Consider the following 13478-nt stretch of genomic DNA (forward strand, 5'->3'; position numbering starts at 1 on the left):
GACTAGAGTCAAGAAAATGTACTTTTCTTTGGCTCCCATGGAATTCTTTATTCTTGCTAGAACTGTTCCTAAGTACACTGTCTAGAAAATTTTACTGGGTGCTTTGACCTGCTAGTTTCCAATGGAGAGTATGTACAAGATAAGTCACACTGTTATTTATATAATATTTTAATAACCTTATATATTTTCCCAATCATTCCATTTCCACTTACTCTCTTTTCCTCTATATATCATACACAGTTGCCAGATGCAGCGTTCTTAAATAGTATTTTACATAATCTACTTCTTTCAAAAACACTTGTAGTTCACTTTTTATAGAATAAATCCAGATCCTGTGTATCTTTTTACCACTTCCGGTCTTATTTTCTGACATGAAACTGATATTCTATTACTTGAACACATAAACACAGTCTTTTTTTATACTGTTTCTGTTGCCTTACTATTATCTCCCTGTCCTTTGTTGTTTATTATTAACATAATTTTAGTCCTTCCAGACATACCTTTGTTGTTTTCCAATTTTTTTCATATTCACATTCTTTGTAACTACTCCAGTCCACTCTGATCTCTTCCTTCTCTGTGTGCTATATAGCACCTACAATCTGTATTCTTTTTAAAAATAAATGGACCTTATTTACATATTAGAGTACATATCTATTCTTTCCTCTAACAAGCCTCTTAAAGATGGATGCTGTGAGGTGTACCCCCTTTTCTTGCAGCACATATTAAAATTGTTGAGTTTAAATATCATTGATGATTAAAACCTGAATTCTACATTTGCATGTGAAATTGGTATTACTAACATGACATTGCATGATGATTTAGTCATTTGTAACCTTTTGAATCATGGACACTATTCCTTTGACAAACAGAATACATTTGTGATAGTACACAGATTTAAAATGTGATTTTTTTTATCCCCACCACCATAGAGTAAAGCAAATTTGCCTTAAAAGAGACATTAACCTGTGATGTAAATCTGACTAAATGGGCTTTTAGTCAGACTCACTAGAATTTGGAATCTCTAATGTGGTAAATTTAGTTTTAAGGCATTTATGATATATTGACTGGTTTGGAAAGTATAATATTCATCATCACCAGTAACAAACCTTTATTGAATATCTACTCTATATTGGGTCCTAGGCATTGGACAATTGATACATATAAACAAAACAGATACTTGTGTAAAATAAATAGTGCCACACAGTTGCTGAGAAGTTCCATTTCAGACAGTTGCATCAACAGCTATTGTAGGTGTAGAGATATGAAGTGACTTCTGAAGGAGAGGCAGTTTTTGAGAAGATATTGAAAGAAGGGAGGATATTCTAAGCAATGTATTTCCTGCGTATGGTAAGCATGGACATGGTATGTTCATGAAACAGAGAGACCCTTTGAGTGTGGTATGTTCATTGAGACATAGGTTATGTAAGTTGTGGCCAGGATATGGAGGATCTTGACTTCTTCCCATTGTCTTCATCATATGGGTAGTGGGGAACGTTTTTGGATTTTTGAATAGAGGATAAATTATACAAATAGGTTTTTGGGAAATTAAATCTGAAAAAATGGAATGATATGGAGTATAGAGTTTGAAGGCAAGTTGAATTCATCCTCTATGACATCTCATTACTCTTTATCATATTTTCTCTTTTTTCCTTCATAATACTTATGATTATCTGAAATTTGTTTATCTGTATGAGGCCCCTCTTTCTTACTGGATGTGAGCGTCTAGAGATTAAGGACCTTGCATTTGTTATTCAGTTCTGCATTACCTGGCACATTGTTGGCACTAACATGGATCTGTGGTTTGAATTAATGAGTTCATGAGTGTATACTTAATCTACTGTAGTGGGCTAGATTACAAAAGTATGAGGAAAAGAAATTCAACATTATTCCTCGCTAGGTCATTCCATAAGATTCTATACATAGACATTGAATACTAAAATATGATGGTTTTCTCTTTATTTTTTATAATGAAGCATTTTCATTACTTAGAATGTCATCATCACAAGAATGCTAGTTTTTTGCTGATTTACAATTTCTGTTTTATTTCAAAAGTTAAACTGTTTATTTGTAAAATACTCCAGTAATGGAGTTTTGTTTAATATATTGTTTTCTTAATTTTAATGCCATCCTTTTAATGAGTTTTTTAAAGCAGTATTGGTCTAAGGTTTATTACCATGTAATGATGTTCAGACTTACTTATGTGTCAGTGCCAGTTCAATGTGTAAAGCTACTATACATTTTTTCTTTGAAAATCAATGATGAATACTTACCAGTCATTACATTTCTTGTGACAAAAATCAAATCCGATTTTAGGGCTCCTGTTGTTTTGAACTTTGTTTTGATTGTAGGATTGGGAGAAGCACAGTGCAGCACTGTTTCATACAAATGAGGGAGGGTGTAAATGTGTATTCTGTACGTATTCTTCTAGTAAACAGAGTGTGTGTTCTCATTTATATCACAGTTTCATCTTGCCAGCATCTTAAGTTCTATCCCTCTTTAGGCCTTTGTGCTTGTTATTCCTGCTTGCTCTTTCTCATCCTTGGCATTTGAGCTTTATTCACTTCATCTGAGAAGCCTTTTAATAACCATACCATCTAAGTACATTCTCCATTATTTCCTATAATGCTATTTTGTATGCTGTTTTCTCAGAGTATATCTTAATTTTTAGTTTTTTAATTATTTAGTTTATTATATGTCTCCTCACTAAAACACCAATGCTATGAAGACAAGAGATCTTGGAGATTACTTCTTATTTGTTACTATAAGGTGTTTAGTAAATAGTTTTTGAGTGAATTACAGTAGATTAAATCTTACTTAACCACCAAAGCTTAAAAATTTGTAACTATTTTTATTGAAAATATTCTAAAATGCACTGTTTAGTTTTCTGCCTACTGAGCACAATGCAGTCTTACACTAATCATTACAGTGATCAGTTTTGGTGCTGTGCTTTGATAAAATGATGCCTAAGATCTTTATTTTATGATAAAATGACCTCAGATTACAGCACCATTCATATTTAGGCCTCTTAAAATATATATATTTTAATCACAATTTCATGTGCCTCGTGTTAATAAAGAATGGTCTGAAATGAAGAACTGCAGTCCCTGGCCCTTGCACTTACCTATTTGCAGACTTGTGTGCCAGAAACGATCACTGTTATTCCTTTCTGTTTTTTTCTTTTAATGTTTTTTCAATATCTCTGAATGTTATTCTTAAAACAATATTTCATACGGTATACTTGGTCTTTACATTTCTTTCTGTGATACATGAAGATGGAACTCATCTTACCCTTTACAAGTTTTAATTCTGTTTCTTATTTACCACTGTAATAGTATTAATAAATACATCCTTGTATTTCTTGTTCATAACATTGCTGAGAACGTGTTCATTTGAAACTTAATTGATATTTTGGCTCAATATAGAATTCTAAATAGAAAATAATATCCCTTCAGAAGTCTCAAGGAATTGTTCTATCTGTTGGTATCTAGTGTTGCTAATGACCAGTCCAATCGCAATCTCATTGTTTGCCCCCGTTGAGGATTTTTTTTTCCCTCTGAAAACTGTTAGGATCTTGTTTTTTATTCATAGTGTTCCGAAGTATCACAGAATTTTTCCATGTTGGTTTTTTTCACATTCATCCTATTCTGAATCTAGGAAATACTTTTAATTTGAATATTTAGTCTCCTTTAATTTTATTGTTTCCAGAAATATCATTTCCTCTGTTTTATCTCCCTTCTCTCTCTGGACTCCTATTTGAAAGTTGTAATTACTGAATTATACCTATAGATCCTTTCTCTCTGCTCTACCCGCCCCAATATTTCCACCTGTTTTATTTTGTTATGTGGATTTTATTTAACTCTGTCTTCTAAATTGGTGTTTTGAGAGGATAAACTCCTGAGAATGATAAATTATGTGGAACAAGCACTACTACTTTGTTTTTAAAAATGTTTTAGAAATAACTTGTTGCTTTTTGTTCCTATTACTGTACTTACATACTTCCAGCAATGCTATTTCCCTGTTTCTAATCTCTCTCTACATCTAAATATAGAGCTTTATCATCTGCCAAATTAGTAAAATGTCTAATGAAAATGAGTTCTAAATAGGAGCAAATATATTAGAAGATAGTTTGTTTGCAGCATCTGGTTTAGCTACTCAGAAATTTTTGCTTACTTTTAGGTTTGAATGTTAAGATAAATGGAACAAATAAAGGTGCAATATAACTGTGTTTACAATTTTATAACTTACATTTCCTCATGATTTTTGTTTTTCTGTTAAACTGAATTGCAAATATTCTTAAAAGTTGGTCTTTTACTAAAAATTATTAGAAGATTTAATTTATATGTGTAGGGAATGCCAAAAAATGTTTTAAATCCCTAAAACAAGAGTTGGTAAACTTTTTATTTAAAGGGCCAGGCCAGCCCGTGGCTCATACAGTTGTGTAACAACTACTCACCTTTGCCATTATAGCATAATAGCAATCATAAGCAATATGTAAATGAATCATTGTGGCTGTGTTGCAATAAAACTTTATTTATGAATATTAAAGTTTGAATTTTATATAATTTTCATGTATTAAGGAATATTTTTCTCTTTTTTTAACAACCATTTAAAAATATTTTTAAAAAACTGATCTTTGCTTGCAGTTCATACAGAAACTGACCAATGCTTACCCTAGAAGTACTGGTTTTATTAACTGCTTCCTTAATGCTTCAATACTAATGTGTTTCTACTCTGCCCCTGCCCCATTATTCTTATTAGGCAAGCTAATGAAGAATATCAAATACTGGCTAACTCCTGGCGCTATTCATCTGCTTTTTGTAACAAACTCTTCTTCAGTATGGTGGACTATGATGAGGGGACAGATGTTTTTCAACAGGTAAAAGAGTTATATTTTATTTTGGTAATATATTTAAGAGAGCCACTTATGAATGATACATTTTTGTTAGCCAGATAAAAATGCAATTCACTGAATAAGTTAATAAATACAATAAGTAGTTGTAATAAATTCTGTGATGTGATTACAATAATTAAAGCCAATGTTACCTTTATCGTTGTAGTTTTTGCCATTAGTAAGTATGGTAAACACATTTTGACTTTTGCATTACACAGGAAATGTGTTTTCTTAGCATGCAGTGGCATTATACATGAATTAATCTTATTTTGGTATTTAATTGTATGTGATTAAGTATGTTGCACAAACTTGTGACATTTTATATAAAATTCAATGCAAGTTTTACTTAAACTTTATTTCTTCCAATGTGGCAGATACAGAGAATTTTACATGTAAAATATTAAGTATTTATTTAAAAGTGTTTTTTTTCTGTTATGGGCCGAATTGTATTTTTCCAAATTGATATGTTGAAGCCATAACCTCCAAGGTGACCGTATTTGAAGATGGGGCTTTGAGGGATGTAATTAAGGTTAAATGAGGTTTTTAGGGTGGGGTCCTAATCCAACAGGACTAATGTCCTTATAAGAAGAGGAAGAGACAGAAATACATGTGCACAGAGTAAAAGGCCATCTGAGGACACAGCAAGAAGATTGCTACAAGCCAAGGAAGAGAAGCCTGACTAGAAACCAATTCTGCTGGTCCCTTGATCTTGAACTTCCAGTCTTCAGAATTGTGAGAAAATGCATTTCTGCTGTTTAAGTCACCTAGTCTGGGGTTTTCTGTTATGGCAACCTGAGCAGGCTGATAAACTCTCATTTATAGTCTTCTCCATGGAGCAAGGTATTGGACTTCGACATAAAAATGCTAGTTGTCTTTGATGTCATGGTTGTGCCATTATCATTGCTAACATTGAAAGCTTAAGGACCAGGCACTGTTCTAAGTGCTTCATATGTATTCTTTCATTTAGCTTCACAATGATCCAGTGAGAGAGATGATGTTGGCTCCATTTCATAGATAAGAAATAAGGTATGGAGAGAATGTTGCTTGTCCAACATTACAAAGTTAGTATATAGCTAGAATTTGAACTCAGCTCTCTGGCTTCTAGAGCCCTAGCTCTTAATCATGATGTTACTTTGCAGTTAACAATTTTTTATATATTTACTACTTGATCAAACTCTTAAATGCAAACCTTATTGCAGCGCCCAGCATTGATTTGTTTGGGTATCTTGGCCTATGTAATTATTCTCATATGTGATATTCTTTGGCATAATGATCTACCAGCTTATGGAAAAAAAGCATAAAGTTCTTTAAAGAATCTACCCCACTAATTACATTGCCATTAGTACATATTTTTGCTCATTTGCTTCCAGGCTAATTATTTGTCTTTGCCAGTTTCTAGTTGAATAAGATAAATATTCTCTTTTTGCTTTCAGTACCCTTTTCCTATTAGTATTCTTTGCTTATTTCTCCCCCTATAAATTTATTTTGCCTTTTAAGGACGTTTCTTTGTATTTATCTATTCAGCAAATAGTACTGAGTGCCTACTCTGTAAAAACAATAAATTGTCAAATAAAAACATACATAGGTCCTTGCCTGCGAGAGTGGCCACTGCGTTGGTGCTCTGGGGCTTGGACCCTGGCTAGCCAGAAAATAAACCTCCTCTTGTGTGATTGCAAAAAAAAAAAAAAAAAAAAAAAACATACATAGTTCTTGCCTATAAGCAGCTTACAGAGTAGGAAGCTAATAGTAATAATAGTATAATAGTAATAATTATAATAAAATACTAATAAAGGAAAACATAAATATGTAATTTCAAATATCCTTATCTTTTCAAATATCCTTATCCTAAATTAAAATTATAGTACTATAAGAACCAAATATCATTTCATATAACTTATAGGTCTCTATAAAATCTCAGGAAAATTGGCTTTAGAGATCATCAGATGGAAGTGCTATTCATTATAGTCTTGAATGCTCTCTGTTGTTCTGGCAAGTAGTCACCTGGGTCCAACGTGACTGCTAGAGCAGTCTTTAAGCCCCAATATTAATACCTACTCAAATACACCTGTAAACTAAATGAAGAAAGTGGGTTGGGTTCATCAAGCTTCACAATAATATCTTTATGTTATCTTTATTGATAATATGTTATCTTGGTTTCATGATATCTAATATACTAAGTATGTACTTAATACATTAAATGTATTAGTTTTTCACTTTTTCAAATAAATATGCCTTCTCCTATTTTATTAAAATAGTATCATTCTTGGTCTTTTTAAAAAATAAATCATTAATAGGAACACTTATATTTCACTTTGCTCCTAACTACTATAAGAAATAAAATTGGCAAAACACCATGCATTTGACCTTTGCTGTCATGGTTGGGGAAGCAGTGTGGTGTGGGACTGCAGCAAATTGGAGGGGACATGCTTGACCCAGTGAGAGGTACAGCTCAGCTCCAGCTCTATTGAAAATATGTAGGCCACATGTATCTAGATCTCTTTCTCAAGAAAAGACCCAGATTTGAAATTTTACATTAAATATCTCTATCTTTAAAATGTTGACAGTTAATTCAGATTACAAAAAACTCCTTTGTGGGATAAATCTTACCTTTTTGTTGAGTGCTGACTATAGGCTGCCATCATGAAGATGTATGGTTAGATATAATTGTTGAATTCTTTTATATGATTTAGACATTTCTTTATAGTTTAGCATAGGCATGAGAGTTGAAGTCAAGATTGTACTTAAGTGAAACATTTCCTCAGGTTAATTTGGATGCAGCAGGATTCCTAGTATAGATCTGCTTTGTCTTTTCCAAAACCTAGCCCTTGGCTCAGCAGTAAGAGTTTTCATTTTAAAATGCACAAATGCATAAAAGTCATGGAAATTAATGATTTTTATGACAAATTATAATCTACAAAAATGGAGAAGTATATATTTTGCTTTGCTAGAGAACTACTAAAAGATTTTTAATGCGTATTTTTATGCATTAAATTTATTTAATGCATATTTAATGCATATTTTTTCCCACTAACTATTAAATCATGTTTTGTGGAAATACTCTCTCTAAATTGATATTTTAAAGTGCTATCAGCAGTACTGTGGTATCAGAAGATAATAACAAGTGGAGAAATTTGGTAATTTCTAGCTTGTTGAGGACTTGTTGGGAAAGTAATTTCAATCAATTACAGTGATTTCGTAGGAATGGCTGAGGCTAAGTGTCTGATATTAGGCCATTGGGTTAATGAGTATGGTATGTTGGAAGAAACTCTGGACTAGGAACAAATTCATGCTGGATTCTGCTTTGTCTGTAGCCTTAGGGAATTTGTAGATTTTAATTAAGAGGAAGACTCTGAATGATAAGATTTTTTAAAAAAAAAAACTCTAAAATTTTAGAATGTTAAGCCTTAGTATGGATTTTCTGATTATTCTAACTCAGGAAGTGAGGATGAGGGGGACTTCCTCTCTTTTAATCTTATATTTACATGTTGGCTGTAGTTTTCTCTTGTGTATCCATAAAGGAAACACATGAACAAAGTCTAGAATGAGAGAAGCACAGGGAAGAAAGGAACTCATAACTGTGTTCTTTGTTCAGTTTAACCAGCACTACTAAATGTTCATTAAATGTAAGCCATTGCTAGAAAATGGAATAGTGTAGACTTCTGATGACAGAGACATATAATGCATATATTACATGAAGCATATTTTATATATATAATGTATATAAGATGTGTTATTTCATGTTTTATGTTATAATCAGTTTGTATCATGTTGCAGGAGCTTGTGTTTCTAATTAAATTTTCTAATGAACTTGTTCAAAATTTTTATAAAAAATTGTTTATAAAAATTTGTTAAATTTTTATTCAGGGAGTTAGAGTTCAGAAAGTATTATGATATAGTGGTAATGAATTGTGTATTTTGATATAGTGGTAATGAATTGTCTAGAGTCAGAAGTTGTAATGAATTGTCTAGAGTGGAATTGTCTAGAAGTGGTAATGAATTGTCTAGAGTCTAGAAGAATCTAAACCTGAGTTTAGATTCCATCTTTCCCTATTCATAGCTGCATGACCTTTGGTAAATTGCTTTATCTTTTTAGGCCTTTATCTCCTCATCTTTAAGAGAGGGAAATAATAGTGTCTTTCTCATAGGACTATTGGGATGATTAAAATGAGTTCTTAATATATGCAAATGTTCAGCTCTATGCCAGACATATAAATGTGTACTAAATAGTTATTATGTAATGAAGTAGTTATTGTATAATATATATAATTTATATAATTATTATATAATAACGCTTATTATATAGTAACAGTCATATATAACAGTTAATATTTGTTTTGTGCTGCTGTAACAGAATACCTGAGACTAAGTCATTTATAATGAACAGAAACTTATTGGTCACAGTTCTGAAGGCTCAGAAGTCCAATGTCAAGGTGCTGGCATCTGGCAAGGGCCTTCTTACTACATCATGACATGACAGAAGGCCAAAGGGCAAGAGTGGGCCTAACTTGCCCTTTTATAATGGCACCAATCACATTCATGAGGGCATAGCCCACCTAGCCTAATCACCTCTTAAAGATCCCCCCTATTAATACAGTTACAATGGGGACAAACTTTCAAACCATAGCAAACATGGACCAACTATTAATTGTTAGCAGTAGTGTTTGAAGCGTACTAATGTAGATAACTTGAAGGTAAGTAATGAAAATCTGATTGCATTTGTAGTACTAAAAGTGAGAAATTTTTAATACAGAGACATTTCTTTTGGGATTCAGCTTGTTTGTGCTGAATTGTATGAAGCTCTTACATGATTTGGAGCTGTCTTGTACATATGACAGCTATAGTCAGAGTCCATTATATAGAGCAGGAAGTGTTTTGATCTTAACTGTATATTTCGTTATTAAATTTAGTTATTATGGGGATCTAAGCTTTTAGTGTTATATCTTTACCTTGATGGCCAATTGTAATCCTATATATATATTCTAATAATATACATTTTTTATACATATGAAATTTTGTTTTCATTCTCATTATTAGGAAATACTGAATTTTGTTTCAAGTCAAGAGCCAAAAATGTCTTAAAATAAATGACCAAGACATTTTTCATAATTCCTTGGCAGCATAAATTTAACCTATACGTATTTTTTTTGTGGTTTGATATTGAGTGCAAATTAACCTAATACATCTTTTTTATATGTTATGTCAATAATAAGCACCATTTATACTAGGGTAGTGTTCTATGTAATATAGTTTTCAAATGGAAATTACATGTAGAAAATATTTCTAAAATATAACCAATTTAAGACAGTTGCATTAATGGAGAAGTTGAGCAGAAAAAGATTATCATTGAGGATTTCACCTGTAGTCTTTGATAAATTCTAGTTGTTTAGAGCAAAAAGGTTGGTTTCTGTTGTATAGTCATCATTATAAAAAGTAAAGTCTTCAAGTTTTAAATAGGGAATTCAATCTATTTATAATTTGTTTGAAATTAATTCCATAATATGCTCATTTTTCATCAAATTCTAGTACTTTTTCTTTAATAACTGCTTAAGAAGTAAAGTAATTCATGTACTGCCATTGTAATATTTTCCTTTTACACTTTCACTGCCATTGTAATATTTTCCTTTTACACTTTCAGTCCCTTCTTTCTTTGCCCTAATAATAGATCTAGAAGGAAAAAAAAATGAAATGGCTGATAAAATATAGGGAATAAAGCTGGTAATATGAATGATATATGTTAAATATGAGAGTTCAGAATACTTAGTCAAGTTTACAAGTTCTTTTTCATTCAGTAGTACATTAAGGCGAATAAAAACAGAAATACAACTCTGGAAAACCACTTGGATTTTCATAATAAATGCTATCTTTCCAAAATTTGTGCAGAAAAAGTTTTTTAAAAATTAGATTAATGACATATAAAGAATATTGGAATATTACAATTAGTATTTTTTATCTTGTGTTTTACAGCTGAACATGAACTCTGCTCCTACATTCATGCATTTTCCTCCAAAAGGCAGACCCAAGAGAGCTGATACTTTTGACCTTCAAAGAATTGGATTTGCAGCTGAACAACTTGCAAAGTGGATTGCTGACAGAACAGATGTTCATGTATGTTTTTATTATTCCCTGCAGTTTTAGTAATAGGCTGATTGGTTAGAGCATTGTAATAAGGCCACAGTAATATTTTTTTTATTTCTCTATGGATAATCTCTCCTTGTGTAGAGAGATCTGCATAGGTTAGCCGTAAGTGATAAGCTGAACTTTGACTGTTAGGTGAATTCAGATGGTTTTTAGAATAATGGTTCATTAGTACTTTAAAAACCATTGAAAAGTACAGGAGTTGTACACTTTGAATAGGTAAATTGTATGGTATGCAGATCACATTTCAACATAGCTGTCAAAGAATAGCAGTATAAAAAGTTCCAATTTGAAACGATACAAATATTACACCCTCATCATACCCCTATCATTTACTAGATGATCCCATTTTCTATGGGGTGGAACCAGAGCAACTCTGGGTTGAGTTATTTAAATAAGGTTTACGTATGCTTGAGTGTATTCACCTAAATGAGGAGGAAGTCACTTTTACACAGCCATGATTTTTTTAACAAATGCTTACATTTGTCTTTTATTGCTGAATTTCTCTATTTGGCCTAATAGGGCCCAATAGATGAAGAAACATGTTCTAACAGCATATTCTCTCTTTTTTTAATTTTTAAAACAATTTTTTTGTGTGTGTATTTGTGTTTTTTTTATTTTGTTTCGAGACAGAGTTTTGCTCAGTTGTCCATGCTGGAGTGCAGTGACACGATCACAACTTATTGTAACCTCCAATACCTGGGCTCAAGTGATCCTCCTACCTTAGCTTCCGGAGGATATGGGACTACAGGCGCATGCCACTAAGCTTGTCTAATTTTTTCTTTTCATTTTTTTGTAGAGATAGGGTCTTACTATGATGCTCAGGCTGGTCTTGAACTTCTGGCCTCAAATGATCCTATTGCCGTGACCTATTAAAGCATTGGGATTACGGGCATGAGCCACTGCGCCCAGCGCATAAATTTATATATGTTTAGGGAGTACATATGTAGATTTGTTACATGGATATATCATGTAGTGGTGAAGACTTAGTATTTTGTGTAATCCTTACCTGACTAGTATATGTAGTATGTAGGTAATTTCTCAGCCATGATTTTTTAAGGCATGTATGTTTTGACTTATAAAGAGAGTTAAAGTAGTATTAGTGCCAGGTATAAAAAGTAGGGTAGAATGTTTCCGATTTCTTTGTTTTGAAAATTGGAAGGAGTAGAATATAGTCAAGAGAAAAATTTGGTATTTTTCTTTCACTTTTAAAATTTTCATTGCATTTTTTCAGATTCGAGTTTTCAGACCACCCAACTACTCTGGCACCATTGCTTTGGCCCTGCTAGTATCGCTTGTTGGTGGTTTGCTGTATTTAAGAAGGAACAACTTGGAGTTCATCTATAACAAGACTGGTTGGGCCATGGTGTCTCTGGTATGTTATCGCATTGACTAATACATAAGATATAAACTCTGGCTGTAAGGAATGTATTGTGGGGATATAGAAACTGATCACAGAAAAATATGGTGTGACATTATCCATGCTGTGATGGAGGAAAACATGGAGTATTGTAGGAATACAAATAAAGACACCTAACCTAGAGTAAAGGGAATCATGACAGCCTCCCCAGAGTGTGACATGAGCTGAATTTTGAAGAATAAATGAAATTCTAAAGCCTTTAAAGCCAAGTATTCAACAAATGTGAAGCCTTGGATATCCAGAGAACTACACTTCTGTGTAGCTAGAGCAATGATGGCAAGGAAAGAAGGAGTAAGAGATGCTCCTGGAGAGGAAAGAATGGAACTATCTTGTCTACAAGAATATGGTTTTTCGTGCACTGGCAATGAGTAGCTATTAAAATGTTCCAGAGATAGAGGGCTCGGTTTACAAATCACACCTTTTGTACCTCTGTGTCCCCAGCCCTGAGTGCACTGATCCTGGTAGGGGCTACGCCGATACTCAGCCCAGCATTGTTTTATGGGTTCTCACTAATAGTATGTGAAGGCAGAGAGATAAATGAAAGGCTCTCTTCACTTCCTTTTAAGGCTTAACATCCCACAATCCTGGGGAGAAATGGATATAAGTGATGTATAGGAGGTCTCCCTCTCACTGACCTGAAAGAAACAAATAAACCTTAAAAAAATAAATTAGGAAAAAAAAAAAGCATTCCAGAGAAAATAACATGATTAAATTTAGGTTTTGGAACAGTCATTGTGGTAGCAATGGACAGTGGATTGAAAGGGGTAAATAAGGTAGCTAGAAGAATGGTTAAGATAATACTAGAATCTAGGTGGACATGATCTTATTTCAGTTTGTACAAAACTATTTTTTTCTCTATGATTATCATGATTCTTTTAGCTAATAAAATGAAAATGTAAACATTAATAAAATGTATTCAGACAATAATATTGTCTGATATTTAATAATTATTGCAATGTAAATACTGGTGTTAAAATATAAATTGTAGCATAAAATCTATGAGTAGAGTGGGAGAATTGTTCACATGCTACA

General features: G+C 32.5%; 1 protein-coding gene across 2 annotated transcripts in view; it reads left to right on the top strand.

Moving 5' to 3' along the window:
• The window catches only part of TUSC3 (tumor suppressor candidate 3), a 148597-nt gene that overhangs the window by 68430 nt on the left and 66689 nt on the right, over positions 1-13478 (top strand). For both annotated transcript variants that reach the window (XM_020282781.2, XM_075997329.1), the window contains exons 3-5: positions 4759-4876; positions 10856-10996; positions 12261-12401. In XM_020282781.2, the coding sequence (XP_020138370.1) occupies positions 4759-4876; positions 10856-10996; positions 12261-12401 (400 nt within the window). The remainder of the gene's footprint in view (positions 1-4758; positions 4877-10855; positions 10997-12260; positions 12402-13478) is intronic.

The sequence above is a fragment of the Microcebus murinus genome, chromosome 24 (assembly GCF_040939455.1).
Source record: "Microcebus murinus isolate Inina chromosome 24, M.murinus_Inina_mat1.0, whole genome shotgun sequence".
Classification (NCBI taxonomy): domain Eukaryota; kingdom Metazoa; phylum Chordata; class Mammalia; order Primates; family Cheirogaleidae; genus Microcebus; species Microcebus murinus.